Source organism: Apteryx mantelli, chromosome 14, assembly GCF_036417845.1.
Source record: "Apteryx mantelli isolate bAptMan1 chromosome 14, bAptMan1.hap1, whole genome shotgun sequence".
Taxonomy (NCBI): Eukaryota; Metazoa; Chordata; class Aves; order Apterygiformes; family Apterygidae; genus Apteryx; species Apteryx mantelli.
Genome location: NC_089991.1, coordinates 9,810,068 through 9,831,252, shown reverse-complemented (window position 1 = coordinate 9,831,252; position 21,185 = coordinate 9,810,068). Strand labels below are relative to the sequence as shown.

Here is a 21,185-nt window from a genome sequence, read left to right as displayed (position 1 = left end):
GGGCTTGCAGGATGGGCTGTCCCTGTGCCCGGGGGCTACCAGTGGCCCCAAGGCCCGTGGTGGGCTGTGAAGAGGCACAGCTTGCCCCATACACTGATTTGGGGACAGGACGGAGCCTGACGTCTTGCTCTCCGGCACGCTCAGCCCTGCTTGGTTCAGTGGAGGGGACTCTCCCAAACAGACCCCCTCCTTCCCGCCTGGGAAGGGGCCGGGGCAGCCGGCAGGAGAGGCCGGCTGCTGGCCCCAAGGCGCAGGGTCTCCCGTGCTGTGCCCGCAGGCTTCCCGGCAGGATGGCATGGTGCGTGCTGGTGCTGTTCCCCTTTCTCCTGGCGGCAGGTGAGGACTTTGCTCGGCAGCTGGCAAGGGCGGGTGGGAAGCGCCGGAGGTGCTTGAGGCCTCCGGCTCTCGTCCTTGTTTCCTTGAGGGCAGCGGGGACCCCCAAAACAGGTGCCCACCCCCTTGGCACCAGTGTTGGGGACCCAGTGGCTATCCTCCTGCCCCAGGGAGCAGGGATGGCCTGGACCTGGGAGGTGGGCGATGACACAAGGAGGGAGGGTGAGAAACAGCAAGCTGGGGGTTCTCCACTCCCCCGGGACTCAAAGCACCTCCAGGAGGTGAGTGCTGGAGCTGGGCAGGCTCTGCTGGGCTGCAGGGTGCAGGGTCTGGGGCAGAGGCCAGCTCAGGACTGTGCTCAGCACATGTCCTCGCTGCAGTTTCAGGCAACACAGCCCCCTACTTCAACATGAGCATCGTGTATGTGCCAGAGGACCTGGAGACCGGTGAGTGGGGCAGCCTCAGACCTGCCTGGGTGAGGAGAGGCCCGGGGGTGCAGGAGGAGCACCTGGCTGTCCCCCCGCACCCAGGGGCCCCGGGTGGGTACTGACGCTGCCCTTGTCCCCAGGCCAGGAGGCCTTCCAGTTGCAGGCTTTAGATGTGGACGGGGACCCGCTCACCTACAGCATCAGCGGGTCGGAGGCCTTCTACTTCTCTGTCGTTGCCCAGACAGGCCAAGTGCTGCTCAGGAACCCTCTGGACCGTGAGGTGAGGACAGAGACCCTGGCCCCGAGCTGTGAGCTGGTGTCTTGGATGCTGGTGGGCTCCAGGGAGTCCTGTGGGAGAGCTGCAGGTCACTGCCGTGGGGCAAGGCAGCTCTGGGCTCTGCCCAGGGAACCGCTGTGGGTTGGAGGCCGCGGGCAGAGGTGCACGTCGGGGAGCCAAGGGCTGGGGCAGGGAGTGAGGGTTGTTTTCCACCAACTCCCTGGCCCCAAACCCTAGCTCGGGGAGGGAGAGCTGGCCGGGGGGAGCAGCACACCCGAGGGTTGTGGGTGGGAGGTTTGAGGCCTGCCTGGCTCTGACTGAGCCCCATCGTGTGTCTCCCCACAGTCCCTGGCCAGGCTCACGCTCACCATCACGGTGTCCGACGGGCAGAACGACGCAGTGAGTGCCGGGGTCGCAGCGTGGCGGGGGGGGCTGCGGCAGGAGCCGGGGGCAAGCGGGGTCTCAGCATGGACAAGGATCAGCGGTGAAGGGTGCCGGGGCCACACTGCGTGGCGGGGCGGGTGCGGGGACGTGGGGCGCCGCCGGAGCCTCCCCTGGGCACCGCACCTCCCTGCACCCACCCTGCACCGTCACTGATGCCCGCTGCTCCCGGTAGGTCTCCAGAAAACTCACAGTCATCGTGGAGGACCGTAACGACAACGCCCCCGTCTTCCAGAACCTGCCGTATGAAACCACCGTCGCCGAGGTAGCTCCCCACGGGGAGCAGGGCAGGCGCGCGGGGCTGGCCGCCGTGCCACGGGCATGCCGGGAGCAGGGCGATGGCGTGCCGGGAGCAGGGTGATCGCACGCCTGGGAGGGGGGTGGCCGCGCACCAGGGAAGGCCTGACCTTGGAGCAGCGCGTGCCAGGGCTGCTCCCGGGTGGATGCCTCCGTGCCGGTCCTGGGCGCTGGCGGAGTGCTGGGACTCTGCCCTTGTGATGAGTTAGCAATCAGGGAGTGCCTGAGCCACCTCTCCGCCCAGGCCGGGGTGAGGCCAGTTTGGGGTGCAGACGGGTTGTGAGTCTGAGCCTGACCCTCCCAGATGGCCCATGGGCCAGGTCGCAGCCCCTGCTCCTGGGGACCCCATGGAGGGCAGTGGGGGGACCTGGATCCAGCCCCCTGCCCAGCGTGAGCAAGGATAGCAGCTCAGCCCTGCGCATCCCGCGGCCCCAGGCAGCCCCCCAGCCCTGCAGGGCTGGGACACCCCAGGCCAGGGTCGGCGGGGTCAGGCTCAGCACCACCTCCCCTGCCCTCCTGGGCAATGCCTTCACCGCTCGGCCCGTGTCCCCAGAACGCGACGGCCGGCAGCATCATCTACACTGTGTTAGCCAACGACAGCGACACCGGGAATGCCTCCAAAGTCAGCTATAGCATCGAGGAGGTGAGCTCCGGGGTGCCCCGGACATTGCCCTGGCTGCAGGCTCCTGTGTGCTGGGGTTTGGGGGGCTGGGAGGATGCTTGGGGTCCCAGGGAGCCGCTGGCCCCCTCCCCGGCAAGCTTTCTGCCCCACTGCAAAGAACTTGGCTTGTCTTGACCATGTGGGCCATGGCAAGCCCTGGCATCTCCCCTCATGGAGCCTGCCTGCTCCCAGGCACGGAGAGGGTCCATGCCCACTAGAGAGCAGCAGTGCATCATGCAGCTGGGCACACCATACCCGAAACCCACCTGTGAGCCACCCCCCCGGGGCAGAGGCACGGGGCAGGGGGACCTGGCCAGGGGCAGCCTCACAGCCCTGAGGGAGCAGGGGTGCATGTCGGGTCAGGAAGGCTGGCTCTGCGCCCCCTGAGCAATGGGTGCAACATGCTAGCTCCTGCCAAATGGAGCTGGGTTGGGAGCTGGGAACAACCCAGGCAGCGAGTGTCCCCACAGCCCATGGGCTCTCTGTGGGCCAAGCCTGACAGAAGGGTGGGAGTTGTGCCCCCATCTCTGCTGGGGCACCTCTGCTCCATGCCTTGGTGACACAGGGTGCCGTCCCACACCCAGGTGATCCCGGACAACACGAAGAATCATTGGCTCTTCTACATCCTGCCCAACGGGAGCGTGGTGCTCAATGGCTCACTGGACTATGCCCAGAACACCTTCTACCAGATCAAGATCCTCGCCAAGGTGGGAGCCAGCTGGGCCAGGGGCACGGGACTGGCAAGGAAAGGTGCCGCAGGGCTGACGGGCACTCTGCTCCCCAGGATGGCGGGGGGCTGCTGCACGGGGTGCTGACCTTCCAGCAGAGCGTGACCTACTTGTCTGTGACCATCCGCGACCTGCCCAACCTCGACCCACGGTTCCTCAATGAGCCCTACTCCAGTTCTGTGCCAGAGAACTGCCCTCTGGTAAGGAGTCTGCCTGCTCCGGTGGCCTGCCTGTGCCATGGCCCATGCCTGGGGGCTCTAATGCACGGGGGTGTCTGAGCTGCTGGGCATGGTGTGAGGTGGAGGCATCCTGGGTCCTGCCCTCATGGCTGTGTCCCCGCAGGGCACCACCGTGCTGACTGTCACCGCCATTGACAGAGACACAGGGGTGAATGATGAAATCTCCTACAGCATCACCAGTGAGTGAGGGGTGGGACAGGATGGGACGGGCATGGGTGGGTGGCCAAGCGGTAAGGGGCACCACGGGGACTGGTGGCTCACGGGAACCACCAGCCTGCCCCACTGGTGGAGAGAGGGCCAGGCCTGTTTCCCAATGGCTGCAGCTGCTTCCCACTCTTCCCTTGCCCTAGATGCCAGCGTCCCCTTTGCTATCGATGCCATGACGGGCACCATCACTGTGACTGGCCCCCTGGACCGGGAGCAGCTGCCAAATGAAGTGCTGCTGCTGGAAGTCATGGTGAGTAGGAGACAGCCAGGGAGCCCTGTCCTCTTCCTCCCCCCATATCCATCTGACCCTCTCTTCCCCTCCTGTGCAGGCACGAGAGAAGAGCCTGGACATCTATGGCAATGTGGCTGAGATCAGCACCCAGGTGACAGTCACAGTGGCTGACATCAATGACAACAAGCCCCAGTTCTACCTCTGTTCCCTCTCCAGCTGCAACTTCTCTGCCGATGCCCAGAGCAACTTCACGGGCAGCATTGTGGAGCACTCCTCCTCCAACTTGGCTGTGTCTGGCCTCAGCATTGTCACACATGACCCTGACAAGGTTGGGAGCCTGTCCTCAGGGCTGGGCTGGGGACAGGGGCTCTGGGGCACTCAGCTGGCCGCCCTCACTCCTGCACGTCTTTCCCCGGCAGGGCGTCAACAGCAGTTTTGAGCTGTACCTGCAAGGTCCAAATGCCAGCGCCTTCTTTGTCTCGCCGAAGAAGATTGTGGGCACGGGGGAAGTCCAGATCCTAGTGCAAGACCCACTGTCTGTGGACTACGAAATAAGCCATGTCATGGTGGTGCAGGTGGGACTTGCAGGGCTGGCTCACCATGGGGGACAGCCCCCTGTCCCTGCACACGCTGGGGCACAGGGGGGACATGACTCTTTCCCTGCAGGGCACAGAGACAAAGGCAGAATGCGACTCTGTGTCTGGGAGCTTGTTTGGTTCAGGGGAGCTGGACCAGAGTATAATGGGTCTCTTTTCTGCCCTTGGAGACCCGTACATGACACTGTCTCTTCTCCATGCTGCAGATCGTTGCTAATGACACGGGGAACCCCACAGACTGCTGCTCCACGGCCACTGTGACCATCAACCTCATCGACAGCAATGACCACATCCCTGAGTTCCCCCGGAGCGTCTACAACCTGAGCGTGGTGGAGAACAGCGTTGCTGGCACCATCATCTCCCCAGGCATCACGGTCAGGTGCTGGGCAGGGAACGGGTGCAGTTCACATCCCCCAAGCTGTGCCTGCTGGTGCAGCTCACTGGCACAGGCACAGCTGGGTTGGCGCGAGGGTTTCCTCATGCACATACAAAGGATATGGTGCCAGCAGGCACACAGAGTGCGGGGTCCCGCTGTCTGTTTTTGGGGTGCCAGCTCCCAGCAGCAGATCCCCTCTGGTGCCCTGGATTCATCACTGCCCTGGGGGCTGAGACAGATTCGCCTGATATTTCCCTCTCTCTATTTTAGGCCTATGATCCGGATAGTGGTATCCTGGGCCAGATCACCTACCAGCTCTTCCCAGAGAGTGTGTACGTAGGGGCCCAGCCAGCCACAAGCGGGCATCAGCCCTGTGTGAGGGCTGTGGGGCCGTGGCTGCTTCCAGCCCTAAGCCCCAGTAACAGGCCTGTGTGTGCTGCAGCCGGGAAGTCTTCACGGTGAACACCACGAGCGGGGCCGTGCTGGTGCACAATGGAAGCTGGCTGGACCGTGAGACTCGCTCCCTCTATTATGCCAACCTCCAGGCCAAGGATGGGGGCAATCTGACGGGCTCCACGCTGCTGGAGATCACTGTGCTGGATGCCAATGACAACCCCCCCATTGTCACCGGCTCCTACTTCAACTCTGTGGACGAGGGGCAGAACATCAGCATGCAGATCCAGGTATGTGCGGCCTGGGGTGGAGGGGATGACCTGGTGACTGTTGGAGAGGAGACGGGGCCTGTCCCAGAGGTGCCAGACAGCCCTGTTTCTGCTCCCCGACCTTCCTGGTTGTCTCTTTTCAGGCCATGGACAATGATGAGCCTGGCACCCCCAACAGCGAGTTGCGCTTCAAGATCTTGCCAGGGCCGTTCAGTGCCAATTTCACCATTGATGCAGTCACAGGTGAGATGCACAACAAGGGGCCACTGGACTGCGAAGCCTTGGACGATGACCGTGGGCGGATGGTGGTGACAGTGGAGGTGCATGACCTGGGCACGCCGCAGCTCAGCACCTCTGTCAACGTCACCATCACTGTGGGGGTGAGTCCTGGGCACTGGCAGGGAGGCACTGGGGCAGGCGTGGGCTGGTGGGCTGGTGGCTGTGACCAGACTGATGCACAGACAAGGGAAGGCATGTGAGGTCCCTGGCCATGGCAAGAACACCATGTCCCCAAGCTCTCTGTGGGGGCAGAGGGAATGGCTGAGGCAGGGAGACAGGAAAGGGCTTTTGTGCCTCCTGCCTGCAGGGAGGCGGGGATCTGTGCTCCTGTCCTCCAGCCTGCTGTGGGACCCCCTGTCTCCAAGAGCAGCTGTGCCCATGGCCTTTATCTCCTGCAGGACGTGAATGACAACGCACCTGTGTTCCTCAACCAGTCCTATGTGTTCTCAGTCTTTGAAGGATCTGCAGGTAGGAGCCACATGGCCAGGCCCGTGGGACATACGGGGGCCTGGGGTTGGTGCCTGCTGGTCACTGAGCAAGTATCTGTCTCTATCTGCAGAGCCCTTCGTGGGCAACGTGGAGGCCACAGATGCTGACAAGATGGACATAAATTCCCGCATTTCCTTCCTGCTTCAGAGCGGCGGCGGCTCCAGCAACTTTCTAATCCGCTCGTCCCGCCTGGGGCCGGGGTACTACAGTGGGCGGCTGTCCCTGGACCCCGATGTGTCTCTGGACTATGACAGCTTGCAGCAGAATTTCTTCTCCCTGGTGGTGCTGGCGGAGAACACAGCAGCGGACAGTGTGGGGGACACTGCCAATGCCTCAGTGATGGTCTATGTCCTAGACGTCAATGATGAGCCCCCCACCATCCTGCCAACCTCTCTGCACGATGTGAGCGTGAGAGAGAATGGCACGCAGGAGGGCCTAGTCTGCACTGTGGTTGGCTCCGACCCGGACACCAACCACTTGCTGGTCTTTGAAGAGCTGGAGGTCACCTGCTTCAAGGGGGCGAGCAGTGCTGGGGAGGTGTGCTGGGACTGGTTTGTGCTGGCACCCAATGGCTCAGTACTGGTGAACAGCTCAGACATTGACTATGAGTTGTGCGATACGGTGGTGCTCATGCTGCGGGTCGAAGATGTGAACACCGAGAAGGGCAACCGCTACAGCCAGAATGGTACAGCGCCCGCACTCCTCTCCTCCCACCATGGCTGGGGCACAGAGGGAGGTGGGACCTGCCTCTCCAGCCCCCCCGGAGGAGCTGTGAGGAGCAGGGTGGGAGCTGGCCAGTTTGGGAATGGAGGGAGGGCATCCTTGGCTTTTTTGGTCCCTGCAGCAGGGACCTGAGCCTACCAGGAGGAAGGGGCTCCTGTCTGTGGAGGGAGGTGTGGAGGAGATCACTGCAGGAATGCTGTTGGTGACCAGAGCTCTGCTTTTGGGGCCTCTACAGAAACCCTGAGGATCCTCATCACTGATGTGAATGACAATGCACCGGTTTTCCTGCCCTCCTCTGAGACGTTTGGTGAGCAGCCGGACCCCATGGGTGCTGTGCGCCCTGTGCTCCTGTCTACGTGTGCATGTGTGCCCTCACCTGTGCACGTTGGCACAAGGCACTCTGCCTTGCTCCCTGGCAGCAGGGTCCTTTCCCCAAAGCTGTTCCCTCCTGTGTACTTCCAACCACTGCTAGAAGTGGGGGGCCAAGGCAGGGCTAGGAGATATGCGGGCTCTAGGGTGGGATTAGTTGATGCTTTTCGTGAGGGCCGTGGCTGTCTCCCCGAGACCAAAGGCAGCACCAGAACGCTTGGAGCTCTGCCTGCCGTCTCTGAGCCCTGGGGTGCATGGGGCACGGGGTCTGCAGCAAGTCTGGCTGCACACCAGCAGGGTTTCACTGTCTGTCCATCTGTCCCTGGCAGTGGTCGTCCCTGATGTCTCTCCTGTGGACCTACAAGTGGCTGTAGCGAAGGTGAGGAGCTGTGTGCGTGCAGCTGTCCGTCTGTGGATTTGGGCTCATCCATCCCTGCCCTGGGCAGGCAGTGGACCATTCCCACCTGTGCTTCTGCCATGCTCTGTGCCCACAGGCCAAGGATGCTGACTCGGGGCCTCGAGGAACTATCACCTTCTCCATCCTCAGTGTGGTGTTCGTGCAGGACAACGGCATCAGCCGGCCCTTTGAGAACCTCTTCAAGGTGGTGACCACAGCCGAGCAGGACGCCTACGTCGGGAGCATCCAGTAACGCCGTGGGTCTGGGCTGGGGTGGAGAGGGGAGTATGGGGCTGGCTCTGTCTCTGTGCAGCTCAGCTCCTGCCTGCTGCCAAGCCAGGGGCACAAGCAAGGCTAGTGCAGGCTGGCCAAGGGCCGAAGGGGTCCTGTCCCGGGCACAGTGGTGGGGTGGAGCTCAGGGGACAACAGTGCCTGGGGACATCCCATGCAGCCTAGTGGGATTGCTGATGTCCCTGTCCTCCCAGGGTGGCCAGCAACCTTGACAGGTCACTGAAGGGGCGGTACCAGGTGACGGTGGAGGCCAAGGATGATGAGGCACCAGTGCACACAACGCAGACTGTGCTGGATGTGAGTGTCACCCCCCATCCCCCTGCCTGGGAATGCCCTGCACCCTGACCAGCCCCGCTCACCCCTGCTCTCCCCACACAGATCTTCACGGTGGATAATAGCTACCTAGTTCGCCTCCAGTTCGTGATCCCAGTGGATGAAGTCCAGAGTAACTTGGACAATATCAAACTGTAAGGGGCGCCTGGCCTGCGGTGGGGAGGGTGTGCTGTGCACAGCGGGGATGTCAGGTACCCCATGCAGCGGGGAGGACATAGGCACATGGGTGCCCCTTGGCCTGCAGGGCAGCTCCTTCCTCACCCAGCCCCCTGAAGGCACCACGCGCTGTGCTATGGGGCTGGGACCCACAGCCCTGGTCTCTTCCAGCCTCACTGGGGGCGAAGGAGATGGGGCAGATGGTGGTCTGGGGAGGGGATCCTCGCTGCAACCGGGGGCTGCAGGGAGGTTGGCTGCTCCCCATGCCTGCAAGCAGAGCAGCAGAACACCCGGCCCAGGCTCCCTGCGTTCCCACTGCTTCTAGGGCGCTGACGATGGCGACCAAGGCACGGGTCTATGTGGTGACCATCCAGACCCAGGAGGATGCCCGCACCTCCCGTGCCTCCCGGTAAGTCGGCCTGGGGGAGTCACCTGGGCCTGCAGGTGTGGAGGGAGGCGGTAAAGAGGGGACATTGTGGTGGCACCTCAGGGCGGGGGCTGGCCCCGTGGCAACCCGCTAACCCCATGCCCCTCGCTACTGCAGGGCTCAAGCCAAGTCCGTGATGGAGGTATACTTCGTCTACAGCAACGGCACCGCATTGGAGGTCAACCAGCTGAGCATGTGAGTGCCCGGGGAGGGGGGCCCTGCGGGTAGCACCCCCTCACCCAGCCTGGCCCCGCCACCTCACCTCTCTGCTTGTCCTCGGCAGGCTCATACAGAGCGACCCGCAGGTCTTGACACAGCTGGTGAACCTTGGCCTGGCCGTCATTGTGAGTGGGGCAGGGCAGGGGGCACGGGGAGAGGGCCACAGCCCTGCGCTGGGCACAGGGCCTGCTGCCCGGGGCTGCGCCCTCACCTCTGCTCTGTGCCAGGGCCCCGGCGAGGTGACGAAGCCTGACAAGGAGAAGGAGCTGATTGGCGTCATCGCAGGGCTGGCAGCATTCATGCTCCTCTTCATCCTCATCATGATTCTGGCCTTGGTTCTCACCACCAGGAGGTAGCGCACAGCCCGCACCCCGTCCTGCTTCCCCTAGCATCGCTGCTGCCCTCGTCCTTGCTGGCCACCCCTACAGACCCCAGCCCAGTCCTCGCTCTGCTCCTGCCCATGCCCATGCCAGTGCTCCGGCTCCGACCTTGCCTTTCTCACCTGCCCTGTCCTTGGGCTTTGCAGCTTCAAGAGGAAGCTGAACGCAATGAAGGCTCTGAAGGCAGCCACGACACTCACACCTGACATGGTGCAGCAGGGACCAGGCATTCCTGGGACCAACCAGTACAAGGCTGAGGGGTGAGTGTGGGCTCCCTGCAACAACTGGGGAGAGCCCAGGCGCAACCCAGCAGCCAGGGACTGCAGCCAGCAACACCCACGGGCAGCACTTGCTGTCACAACCCCTGCCTGGGGGACATGGCTGACCCACAGTGCTGTGGGGGCTGTCATTCACCTGCCACCCATCCTTCACTAGGGCGAACCCTGTGCTCAACCTCTCCTTCGATCCCTCCCATGACCTGGGCTTCCATGAAGACTCCTCCTCTTTGGCCAGGTGAGCTCTCCAGGCAGGTCCCAAAGGCCATGGGGCCATCACCCTGCATCTCGGCTCTGCTCAGGCTCTCTTTTAACTCATGCCCTCCACTCTCCCCAGCATGAATTCACTGGATGAAAACACAGTAAATGCACTTGGGGATGATACCCCCAAGGCCAAGGTGAGTGTGCAAAGAGCTGCTGGTACCTGGCAGGGAGTCCTCCCCCCCCCCCCAAGCACTCTGCCCAGCCCTGCTCCTTTCTGCTGTGGCACATGGGCTTCCAGACCCCTTGTGTCCTATTCTCTCCGGACCCCTGACAACCCCCAGCTCCTGGGAGGAAGCGTCCTTGTCCCTGTCCCCTCCTCTAACTGCACTTTCTTCCCGCAAAAGGGCAAAGCGTGGCACGTGGACACCACCAGTGACGAGGCGCTGGTGGCTGCCCTGCACCTGAAGGAGCCCGGCAAAGTAGCATTCATTAACAATGCCTTCACCACCACGGACTTGTGAGCAGGCGCACGAGTGGCAGCAGGGCCAGAGCGGGACTCAGGCGGCTGCTTTGGTGACAGTGTCCTCAGATATCAATAATAAACCTGTCCCACCTGAGTCACACCCACCGCAGTGGCTGTCAGCCCAGTGGTGCCGGGGGGGGGGGGGGGAGGGGGGCAGCCAGCACCCCACAGGACAGCCTTGGGGCATGTGTCAAGCTCTGCCATCTCTTCTGATGCTTCCCCTGGGCAGAGGGTGCTTGTTTCAGGCCACACTGGAGCTGGGGGGAGGTCTGCTGTCACCCCCAGGCTCAACACTTCTCCCTACCACCCGGTCCCTTGGCAGGGCTGCCCCACTCCCATCACCCCAGTTGGCCCCGGGTGATGGAGGTGCAGGCAGCCACGGGCAGAGGTTTTGTGCAAGGTTTTATTACCCAACATCCAAATTGGCAAATTTAGTCACCCCCCACCACCACCCTCCTCCCCCCCCCCCCCACCAGAAAAAGAAAAGAAGAAGAAAAAGAAGAAAGTAGGTGGTGAAGTCACTGTGCCTGGGTGCCGTGGCTTGGCACCGCACCAGCCAGCGCGGGGCCCGGAGGGTGAGGACAGGCCAACACGGGGCAGTGGGGGGGACGGCCCCAGCGCCTCGGGCCAGGGCACCACGCTCCCGGCCTTCCCCCCGCAGCCACAGGCACAGCACCCGCGGCCGCAAGGCACGGGGAAGGGCTGGCTCCCGCGGGGCACGGCGGCACGCAGCGGGCACTGCTGCCCCGTGGCGGGGCCACAGCGGCCCTGGCTGCAGGCTGCTGCTTGAGGGAGCCTCTCATAGCCCTCCCCAGGGCGAGACGTGGCTGGCGCTGGCTCCTCCAGCCCAACGCCAGCCTGGGATGTACACCATGAGTTTGGGGACCAACCTCGCCCCCCACCAAGGGGAAGCGGCTGCCCTGGGCCCTCCTGCACCGCTTTGCCCGCACGGGATGGGGCAGCCCCCAGCACCCCCCCTTTGCAGCCTCCTGCAGCTTAGGGTCCATGTCCTTCCAGAGCATGCCGAGACACACACACACACGGCGTGCAGTGCTCCCCGTGGGCACGGCCAGCCCTGCGCCGCACCGGCAGCCCCCGGTCCTGCTCACCCTGCTGGAGCCGGCAGCTCCCGGAACCGGGCCAGGGCGCTGGGCCACCCTTTGGCGAGGGGACGAGGGTCTCCCTCCTGGGCCTGCACACACGCTCCGGTTCCCTGGGGCCGTCCTCCGCGCAGCACAGGCTGCAGGAAGGAAGGAGGGGGCCGGGTCGCGCTCTCAGCAGGAACGCCGGGAGTGGGGACGCTCGCCCGCCTGCCTGCCCCACAGCCAGCCCTGTGCTCCCTGCGCCGTGCCAGCCTGGCAGGGCACAGGGAACACAGCAAAAGCGTTTCCAAAGAGGGCTGCAGGCCACCAGGGAGGAGGTGGCTCCAGGCAGGACACACACAGCTGAAAGTGGCTCTTAAAAAGCTCCAAAAATGCAAACATGGTTCAATAAAAGCCCCCCTCCCCCCCTTCCCTGTAAAATCCCAGCTGTAAAAATTGGCAGCGTTTTGCAGCCAGCACAGCCCAGCTACTGTCCCGGCAGAGCAGCGAGCTGGGCAGGACGGACACGCAGAGGGACACACGGTCACAGCACAGTGCCGCCTCTCTGGGCACGCAGGGCGTCTTAGGCGATGGGGCTCCCTGCTGTGACACCCAGGAGGCAGGACAGACTCACGCCTCCGCGCAGGGCCTCCGGCACGCGGCCGGTGGCGCAGGCTTCATCCCCACCGCCAGCCGCGACGAGGACCTGCCCTGTCCGCAGGGACGGCCCCAGCACACTCCCACGTGCCTCACGCCACGATGACAGGGACAAGCGGCAACAGCCCCAAGCACGTGAGCTCTCTGTTGCAGTCGCGGTTGGCCCCATGGTCCCTCCAGCAAACCTGTTTCAGAGGGATGCAGAGGCTGCCCCGTGCCCCACGTGGCGCTGCAGGGCCACGTCCTCCGGCTCCCTGGCACCCGTGGCTCCGGGATGGTGCGACAGCAGGGTGCACCGCCTGGGCAGCGAGGATGGAGCTGCAACGGGGCTGGACAAGACGGCAGTGCCCCGGGGACCTGCGTGTGCGTAGCCACGGGCCCAAGAGGGTTGGAGCACCCGGGAGAAGGCAGGATGCTCAGCAGAGTGTGGCCAATTCACACACAGGTGCAGCAGAGCTGGCAGCACCCACTGGTCCCCGCAGCAGCACAGGGTGCCAGCATCCCTCTGGGATGGGGAGCAAAGCTCCTGCCTGGCGTGCGAGCAAGGCCAAAGCTGCAGGGAGACAGCAGCGACCTGCCCGTTCCCCATCCTGAGCCATTGCTGGACCCATGCCGGAGGCAGGAGACGTGTCCTAGGAGCAGCCCTCCTCTGGCTGGAAGGAGCTGGGTGCTTCCTTGTGCTCTGAGGAACGCTGCCCGGCTCCGTCCCTGAGCACAGTGCCGGGGAGAGAGCAGGGCTGGCTCCCAGGGTGGCTCCAGGGTGGGGCCGAGGGGGACCCCAGGCTGCTCCCACCCTCACGGCAAAGGAGACACCTCGTCCCAGTGCGCAGCGCTCTGGCACCAGCCCCAGGAGGTGTGCATGCTGGCCGCGGGCACCTCGGGACAGCAAAGCCTGGCGAGCGGATGCTGGGGGCTGCCTGCCCAGCAGCGGGCAACTCAGGCAGGGCAGCAGCCCCCGGTCAGGGAGCCCCCTGTGTCTCTGGATGCCCCATGTTGCCCGAGACACCCTGCAGCGCCCTTCTCCCAGCAGTGCGGGCACCGGCTCACTCCATGGCGGGCCCAGCGCGGGAGCAGCACCGCGGCCGCCGGACGTTCTGCAACAGGGCCCGAAAGACGCTGGGCTGCCTCTTCGCCTCGCCTTTGCGGGGAGCCCCCTTGACAGAGCCGGCCCGGGTGCTCTGCGGGGTCACCACCAGCTGCCGCTCGTGCTCCTCGATCTGCTTCTCCAGGTGCTTTTGGATGGCCATGCCCAGCACCTCCACCTCCATGGAGGCCCCGTACACCTCCCACGTCATCCCCTTCTCGTCCCAGCTCACCTCCCGGATGGGCTCCGGAACCTCCTCCACCACCCCCTTCACGTGCACCTCGGGGTATGAGGTCTGTGGGGATTTAGCCACTGGCGTCATGGGCCCCGTGGCCACCGAGCGGGTCTCCACAGGCATGGACACCTGCATCTCCGCGTCCTTCTTGGAGGGCACTGGCTGCGGGGCAGAGGAGCCTGTCCCTTTCTTGGGGAAGGTGAACGTGCCGGCCCTGTCTGGGGGGCTCATGGGGCTTAAGGCCACCGACACCAGGGACGCTCGGCTGTCCACTTGCGTCCCCATGTCCTGTGTCCCAGCATCCTGGGGTGGGGTCACCTCGAACGAGTAGCTCTCGCACAGCAGCTTCGCTGTCCGGGGCTGCTGGCCGCTCTCCGCGCCCGGCCCCTGGGCTGGGCTCCCCTCCGCTCTGCCCTGCGCCGGGGCTCCTGCCTCGCTCCCCGTGGTGCCGGGGGGGTCCGGCAGCGTGGCCGAGGACGTGCCGCCTGGCGGGGGGCCCTCGCCCCGGGACTGCTCCTGGCCGTGTGTCGGGGCGCAGGCGGGCGGCTCAGCTCCTCCATCGGGCTCCCGAAACGCCACGTGCTTGGCAGGAGCCGGCGCGCTGCCCGCGTCCTTGCCGGGCGCCTTGAGGCAGGGCTCGGGGGCCGCTTTCTCCGTCTGGCCACTGGGACCGCAGGCAGGGGCTACGCTGCCGCCACGCTGTGCCCCGCAGCTCCCCGCGGGGGCCAGGCTCTGCCCCTGCGTCTCCGCGCCGGCGTCCGGGAGGAGCGGGCTGGCAGCTGTCCCCGCCGGCGCCTTCTCCGCCGGGCCCTCCGCGGTGCCCTGGGCCTCCAGCTCGGCGGCGCAGCAGTTCCTCATGGCACGGTCCCCCGCGGCGCAGCCGGCGCCGGGCAGGCAGTCGCTCGCCGGCGGGCAGCCCGGGACGCCGGCGCCGGCCTGGCAGCCCTCCTCGGCGGTGGCCGCGCGGCCCAGCAGCTGCAGGCTCCGGGGCTCCTTAGCGCTGCCCATGCCCGGGGAAGGCCTCTCCCATGCTAGTCCTGCCGCGGCGCCTGGCGGGGCTGCGAGAGAGAGACGGGCAGGTGAGCGGCGCCCGCCGCGCCGTGCTTGTGTGCCGCGCGGGCACGCGCTGCGGGGCAGCCTGGGCTCCCTCGAGCGGGGCGCGATCGGTCGTCAGCTCTTTTTTTCCTGCGGTGCCTGTGACAACGGGGTCACGCAGCCGCCCTGGGGACCCCGCCAGCGTCGGCGCAGGCAGCCCTGAATGCCCAGCCCGCCGCAAAGGGAGGAACCGCGTCAGCTGCCTACCGCAAAAGCCAGCCTTCCTCTGAGCTCGAGCGAACGAGGAGCAAGATTCAGGTGTTGCTGTGGCTTCCCCAGCTGCGAGGACGTGGTGCCGGCACCCCTGTGGACAGAGCAACAGCTCGGGACCGTTTCCCCATGCCACATGCACAGAGAGCCCCGGGCACCCCGGGCACAGGGGCTCAGCACATCACCCCGTGTGTCGGCAGGGCGCTCCGGTGCAGCCCGGGGAGGGAGGCGTCTCTGTCGGGCCAGGCACACGCGCAGCCTGCGGCGCATCCCTGCGCTGCCCTTCCTGGGGATCAGCCGGGGCCACCTCCTCTCCCAGCACCCACGCCACCCCCTGGCTACAGCACCCTCGCAAGGGGCAGCGAGAGGAGGTGCCAAATGGCCCCACAGCTCAGCGGGGGCCGCGGAGCACGCGGGAGGCAGATGGGGGGAAGGCAGCCGGATCCCCGATCCTGCACACCTGGGGGTGCCTGGCCCAGCACCCACCCCAGCACCTGCAGCACCCCGGGCTGGGGGAGCTGTGCGGGGCCATGTCTGCTCCTTGGTAGCACCCCACGGGGAGGCCTCAGCACAATCCCGCTCCATTGAAGGCAATTCCCCAGGGCGGCTGGAGCTGTGCCCTGACAGGGGAGCAGGAGCAGGAAGCCGGCTGCCCTCCAGGGCCCGCCACGCTCCCTTTCCACCTGCTTCCACTGTGCTGCTGGAGCCCAGAGGAGCCCGGCACCTCGAGGGACGCCCCCCGACAGGCCACAGCAACCCCCAGCTCCAAGGCCCGCAGTCGGTCCCGCATGGACGCGGTTCCGGATGCACACCGGCACCCCAGCACGGGGCCGGGGCACCTCCAGCCAGCCCCTGCCCAGCACAGGTCCAAGTGGGGTGAGATCACTCTGCCCCCAAAACCTGGCCCCACGGCCCCAGGGAGCAGCTGGGGCACCGCGGGGAGGATCGCCCGGCAGGGCCCCGCAGCGCTGGGGTAGCACCGTGCTCCTTCTTGCTCCAGCAGTTCCGCTGCGCTGGAAGGAGCTACAAACACACGGCTTTCCAACCTCCACTCGCAGTGAACAGTGCTCGGGGAGGGGAAGGGGCACCCACAGGCACTGGGACACCCAGGACACGGCTCTCCTCCGCACCCTGCCCCGGGGCCGTGCCTGCGCAGCACAGGGGTGAGGCTGCTTTGCTTGGGCGTCTGAGACGCGCTTACATGGCTGCGTGCAGGGCTAATCCCTGCGCCCTGCTCGCGGTGCCCGTGTCCACACCGACACCAAGCCGCACGGCACAGGCCGTACACTGCGGGGACATGGGCCGGCGTCACACAACCAGCCCCAAACCCCCTCCAGCCTCCTAACGCAAGGACCTCTAGGGAGACCATGAGCTCCCCAATGAGACCACGAGCCCAGCCAGTGCCCAGCACACGGCCCCTAATCCAGGGGCACCCGACGCCTCTGGGCACGGGTGCTGCCAGCTGATTCCTACCCCAAGCGACTGCTGGCCTGGACCCCCTCGGCGCTTGGAGAAGGCACAGCCAAGGAAAACAGGCTCAAAAGCAGCGCAGAGCAAGTCCCCGAAGGCTGCGGGAGCTGGGCCAGCTCTCCCAGCCCTCCCCGGAGCAGGGAGCAGGCAGGCACCGACCCCTCCATCGGCCCCAGCCGTGCCGAGGGGCCCCCAAGGCGGCTGCGCCCCAACCGCTGCTCCCCACGTGCTGCCCCACACGCTGCCGCCAGCAGCCTCCCTGCGCGGGGCCGGCGGGCGCCCCGGCTCAGCACCGAGCAGCCCCGGCACCCCGATGCCCCCGGGGCGCCCGCGGGGCCGATGCTGGCAGCCGCGCCGCGCACACACGCGTGTGCACACGCAGGCGAGCACGGACACGCGGGCAGGCGGAGGCACGCGGGCATGCGCGTGTGCATGCCCCGACCCGCGGGTGCGCGCACACGCCCCGCTCCGCGGCCCCGCGCGCCCGAACAAAGCCCCGCTGCCCCGCCGGGTGCCGGCGCGGCGGCGCCCCGGGAGACCCCCCGGGCGGAGCGGGGGGCGGCCGCCGGTGCCCGTGCCCGTCCCGGGGGCCGCCGCCCCCTCCGGCCTGGCAGGCGCCGGGCAGAGGGGCGGCAGCCGGGCCCCGACGGCAGCGGGCGGCGCGGCCCCCAGCCCGGCGGCGGCGGCGGCAGCCCCGGGGCCGCGGTTACCTGCGGCGGCGGCGCTGCGTCCTGTCCTGTCCCGTCCCGTCCCGCTCCGCTCCGGCGCGGCGGGCTGGGCGGCGGCGAGCATGCGTGGGGCGGCGGCGGCGGCGGGGGCGGTGCCGCGCCCCGGGCCGCTCCCCCGGCTCCCGCCCGCAGCGGCACCCCCGGCCGGCACCCGGGCACGGCACCCGGGCACGGCACCCCGGCACGGCACCCCGGCACGGCACGGCACGGCGCGGCGGCCGTGGGGAGCGCGGGGGTGCCGCCGCAGCGGCGCCGGGCACACACCCCTGGCGAGCGCCCTGGCACCCACCCCAGCCCCGGGCAGACATCCCCGGCCTGACCCCCGGCACCCCCGTAGGAACCCCAGCACTGACCCCATCACCCTGGGCAGGCACCCCGGCACTGACCCCCGGCACCCCCGTAGGAACCCCAGCACTGACCCCCAGCACCCTGGGCAGGCACCCCGGCACTGACCCCCTGGCACCCCCGTAGGAACCCCAGCACTGACCCCATCACCCTGGGCAGGCACCCCGGCACTGACCCCCAGCACCCCCTTAGGAACCCCAGCACTGACCGCCAGCACCCTGGGCAGGCACCCCGGCACTGACCCCCGGCACCCCCGTAGGAACCCCAGCACTGACCCCATCACCCTGGGCAGGCACCCTGGCACTGACCCCCGGCACCCCCTTAGGAACCCCAGCACTGACCCCCAGCACCCTGGGCAGGCACCCCGGCACTGACCCCCGGCACCCCCGTAGGAACCCCAGCACTGACCCCCAGCACCCTGGGCAGGCACCCTGGCACTGACCCCCAGCACCCCCTTAGGAACCCCAGCACTGACCGCCAGCACCCTGGGCAGGCACCCCGGCACTGACCCCCAGCACCCCCTTAGGAACCCCAGCACTGACCCCCAGCACCCTGGGCAGGCACCCTGGCACTGACCCCCAGCACCCCCATAGGAACCCCAGCACTGACCCCATCACCCTGGGCAGGCACCCCGGCACTGACCCCCAGCACCCCAGCAAGGATCCCAGCACTGCCCCTGATCACCCTGGGCAGGCACCCCGACACTGACCCCCAGCACCCCCATAGGGATCCCAGCACTGACCCCCAGCACCCCCATAGGGACCCCAGCACTGACCCCCAGCACCCTGGGCAGGCACCCCGGCACTGACCCCCGGCACCCCCATAGGGACCCCAGCGCTGACCCCCAGCACCCTGGCACCCCACATGGGCACTCTGGCCAGCCCCCATCAGTGCCATCCCATCAACCCACCATGAGTCCACCCAACTCAGCCACCCCGTCACCCCACGGAGCCACCGCATTGACACAGTCGGGACCATGTGCGCCCCAGCACAGCCACCAAGCCATCCTTGGGGACGTGCCCCCCCCCCCCAGTGCACCCCAGTGCAGTGGGGCACAGGGCCCGCCTGGCGGGCGCCTGGCCGATGGGTGCCACGGCAGCCCCGGGCACTGTCCCCTGGCTGGGGGAGACGAGGAGCGCGCAGCCCGTTTCCGCTCCTACCTTGCGACGGAGACAGCCGCTTTCCGCCTTGCACCCTCCTCCTGGGCATCACCACGGGGCCGCGCGCACGGCCCCGCTCCCGGCTCCCCCAGCCCCTCGGCGGGGGTCTGCACCCCACCGCCTGCCCGGTCCTGGGGAAGGGGACGCCAGGGCTCCCCCCTGCAGCGCTAGCGGCCACGGAGGGGAGGAAGGACAGCTCCTTCGCACCCCTTGCGCTCGGGGGAGGACAGGAAAGAGAGAACTTCCCTCCGAAGCTTCCCCGTCTCCCTCCCCGGCAGCGCTGCCTCTGCTCCCGGGCTCAGGCTTTGTCTAACTCCTTCCCACGCACTCCTGCTCGCGCTGCGGGGGGAAGGCGGCCTGCTCGCCTCGCCTCGCCTCGCCTCGGCTCCGCTCGGCTCCGCTCGCCTCGGCGGCAGCCCCGCGCTCCCCCTGCTCCCGGGGATTTCCCCCAGCCGCCCCCCGGCACCTCGCTCCGGGGCCGGGCACCGGGGCCAGCAGGGCTGCACGGCCGCGGGGATGCGCCCTGCCCCGGGGAGCGTGGAGGGACCCGGGCACCGTCCTGCGCGCAGGGCATCTCCGGTGTCCCTGACGCTGTCCCCCGCAGGGCCGGGCGCTGGAGAGCCGCTGCGGCGCCGGCTGGCGGAGGGCAGGGAGCCCTTCCTGGTGCCCCGCCGGCCGCGGGCACGGAGGGGCGCGCGGGGCCCTGCCGTTCCCTCCCTGCCCCCTGTGCTCGTGACTCACGCCTGATTCACCCTCCCCTCGCTGCCGCGCACCATCTTTTATCTGCAAACCGCGGCATGCGAGCGGGGTCCCTCGCCGCGGTGGGGCCTCCCGCCGGCCTCCCGCCCGGGGATGGCTCTCGCCGCCGTGCCGGCGGGGACCGAGCAAGGGACAGCCACAGCCCAGCGCTGGGCACGGCGCAGCAGGGACGGCGGCCTGACTCTTGCAGGCGAAGGCGAGCGGGCCAGCAGCCCCCCCTGCCTCCGGGCACCCAGGGGTGCTGCGGGACCGCTTTGGGGTCCTCCCGCTGCAGCCTCTTCGGGGCTCCCGCTCGCGTTGCCGAATTCGGCTGCAGCTCTGCAGAGCCCCAGGGAGAGGGCTGCTCCCCGGCGAGCCCCGGGCAGGAGCCTGGCGCCACGGGGGCTCACGCTAACCCAAGGACAGATCCCCTGCCCGTGCTCGTGCCAGGCCCTATAGATCTATAGGGCAGCGTGCCGGTGGCGCCAGCACCGGAGCTGATCCAGGCCTGGCACACCTGGTTGCCTGGAAACAGGGGAGGTTGGCGGTGGAAATGCTCCTTCCAGTAAACAGCGAGGCTGGAACAAAACCCCGAATGCTAAAAATAGGGAGGAAGGATATCAAAATAAATAGTGGAGTGACGCCTCCCCGGGACGGAGTGGGGCAGGCCCCTGCCCCATCACTGGGCCCCCGAGGGCTGCGATGGGCACGGGGCCGCCCCAGCGCCAGCCCGAGCACTGCGGCCGCTGCAGCAGGGCGCATGCACACGCGTGTGCAGGTGTGCCGGGGTGGACACGCGTGGACGCGCACTGCTGCAGGGTGGCACGCGCCGCGGTGCCGTGGCCTGGCCGCGGAGTGTGCACACGTGACCACTGGCGGTGTGCATGTGCATGGCTGCGTGTTTGCATGTCGGGGGCACGCGGAGCCTGCATGCAGCCCCCATCTCCGCCATGCACCAGGGTCCTGCTGCTCCTGAGGACTTGTGGGGAGCAGCGGGCAGAGGTGGGCGCTGGGACGGGCCACCAATGTCCCCTTCCTGCAGACCCCCACCGCAAGGAAACCCCCCAGCCCCTTGACGAGACCCCAGAGCAGCCAGCACCACACTCCGGCTGTCGCGCCGGCAGCCCCTTTTTGCACAGGGTGCAAAACCACCGTACTCACAACCCGCCCAGCACCTCCCTGGCACACACGGGGTGCTCGCCCTGGCTGCGGCCACGACCACCCGCTGCCCCCAGCCCTGCTCCGGTCCCCGGGGATGTGGTCCGCACCCTGCGCAGGTGCCAGCCCCAGGATCTCCGCCAGCACCTCCTGGGCCCAGCTGACTCTGCTGTGGGGCTAGGAGTCCGAGCGAGGGAGCAGCGCCCGCAGGGCACGGTGCAGGGCACGGTGCGGGGTGCCCAGCCCGGCCTGGCGAGGGGTTCGCCTTGTGCGCGGCCCTGGATGGGGGCAGATCCAGGCTTGGACACCAACCCCCGGGAGGAGCGGGGAGAATCGACACCCCTATCGCCCTGCACATGGTGTTGCAATGGGGTGGGGGCCCCCAGCCCATCTCGCTGGCCCTCGCCTCCGCTCTCAGCCCCGCCGGGAGCTGCTCTTCCGCACAGCGGCCCCGCTCTCCTCTCCCCCTTCGGCACCTTGCATCTGAGCATCTTTCCATCCCCTCCTGGGGCGGCCCCGCTGGCCGAGTGGGGCCCCTTCCCCTCCCGCCAGGCAGCCTTCCTCCGCGGCTGGCTCCCTCCTCCTCCTCCGCTCCCCACCCGGGCACCTCACGGGCTGGCAGGATAACAATAGCGAGGAGGATGAGTAAGATGGTCCCCATCGCCTTGGCAACGCACTCCC

At 67.4% G+C, this 21,185-nt stretch overlaps 2 protein-coding genes across 2 annotated transcripts; one reads left to right on the top strand and one right to left on the bottom strand.

Moving 5' to 3' along the window:
• The first annotated feature begins 258 nt into the window (after positions 1-258).
• On the top strand, positions 259-10,642 carry CDHR2 (cadherin related family member 2). Its single transcript, XM_067304914.1, has 31 exons — positions 259-336; positions 714-779; positions 902-1,041; positions 1,384-1,437; positions 1,655-1,744; positions 2,330-2,419; positions 3,022-3,144; positions 3,222-3,365; positions 3,508-3,583; positions 3,755-3,861; positions 3,941-4,171; positions 4,263-4,418; positions 4,646-4,813; positions 5,086-5,147; positions 5,258-5,498; positions 5,621-5,857; positions 6,155-6,224; positions 6,316-6,930; positions 7,204-7,275; positions 7,667-7,716; positions 7,832-7,983; positions 8,220-8,322; positions 8,404-8,492; positions 8,840-8,923; positions 9,059-9,136; positions 9,225-9,285; positions 9,388-9,512; positions 9,687-9,800; positions 9,976-10,053; positions 10,153-10,213; positions 10,424-10,642. The coding sequence occupies exons 1-31, from the start codon at positions 291-293 to the stop codon at positions 10,538-10,540; spliced, it is 3,900 nt and encodes a 1,299-aa protein (XP_067161015.1). The 5' UTR covers positions 259-290; the 3' UTR covers positions 10,541-10,642.
• Positions 10,643-11,015: 373 nt separating this feature from the next.
• GPRIN1 (G protein regulated inducer of neurite outgrowth 1) lies at positions 11,016-17,141 on the bottom strand. The gene is made up of 3 exons (XM_067304729.1): positions 17,086-17,141; positions 14,903-14,999; positions 11,016-14,658 (listed from the first exon to the last, which is right to left on the bottom strand). Exon 3 carries the CDS (start codon positions 14,606-14,608, stop codon positions 13,325-13,327), a length of 1,284 nt encoding a protein of 427 aa, XP_067160830.1. The 5' UTR covers positions 14,609-14,658; positions 14,903-14,999; positions 17,086-17,141; the 3' UTR covers positions 11,016-13,324.
• Between the last annotated feature and the right edge of the window lie 4,044 nt (positions 17,142-21,185).

Coding starts and splice junctions, on each gene's coding strand:
- CDHR2 (XM_067304914.1), top strand. CDS start 291: ATGGCATGGTGCGTGCTGGTGCTGTTCCCCTTTCTCCTGGCGGCAG. Junction 3,584..3,754: donor AATCTCCTACAGCATCACCA/GTGAGTGAGGGG, acceptor CCCTTGCCCTAG/ATGCCAGCGTCCCCTTTGCT. Junction 3,862..3,940: donor TGCTGCTGCTGGAAGTCATG/GTGAGTAGGAGA, acceptor CCTCCTGTGCAG/GCACGAGAGAAGAGCCTGGA.
- GPRIN1 (XM_067304729.1), bottom strand. CDS start 14,608: ATGGGCAGCGCTAAGGAGCCCCGGAGCCTGCAGCTGCTGGGCCGCGCG.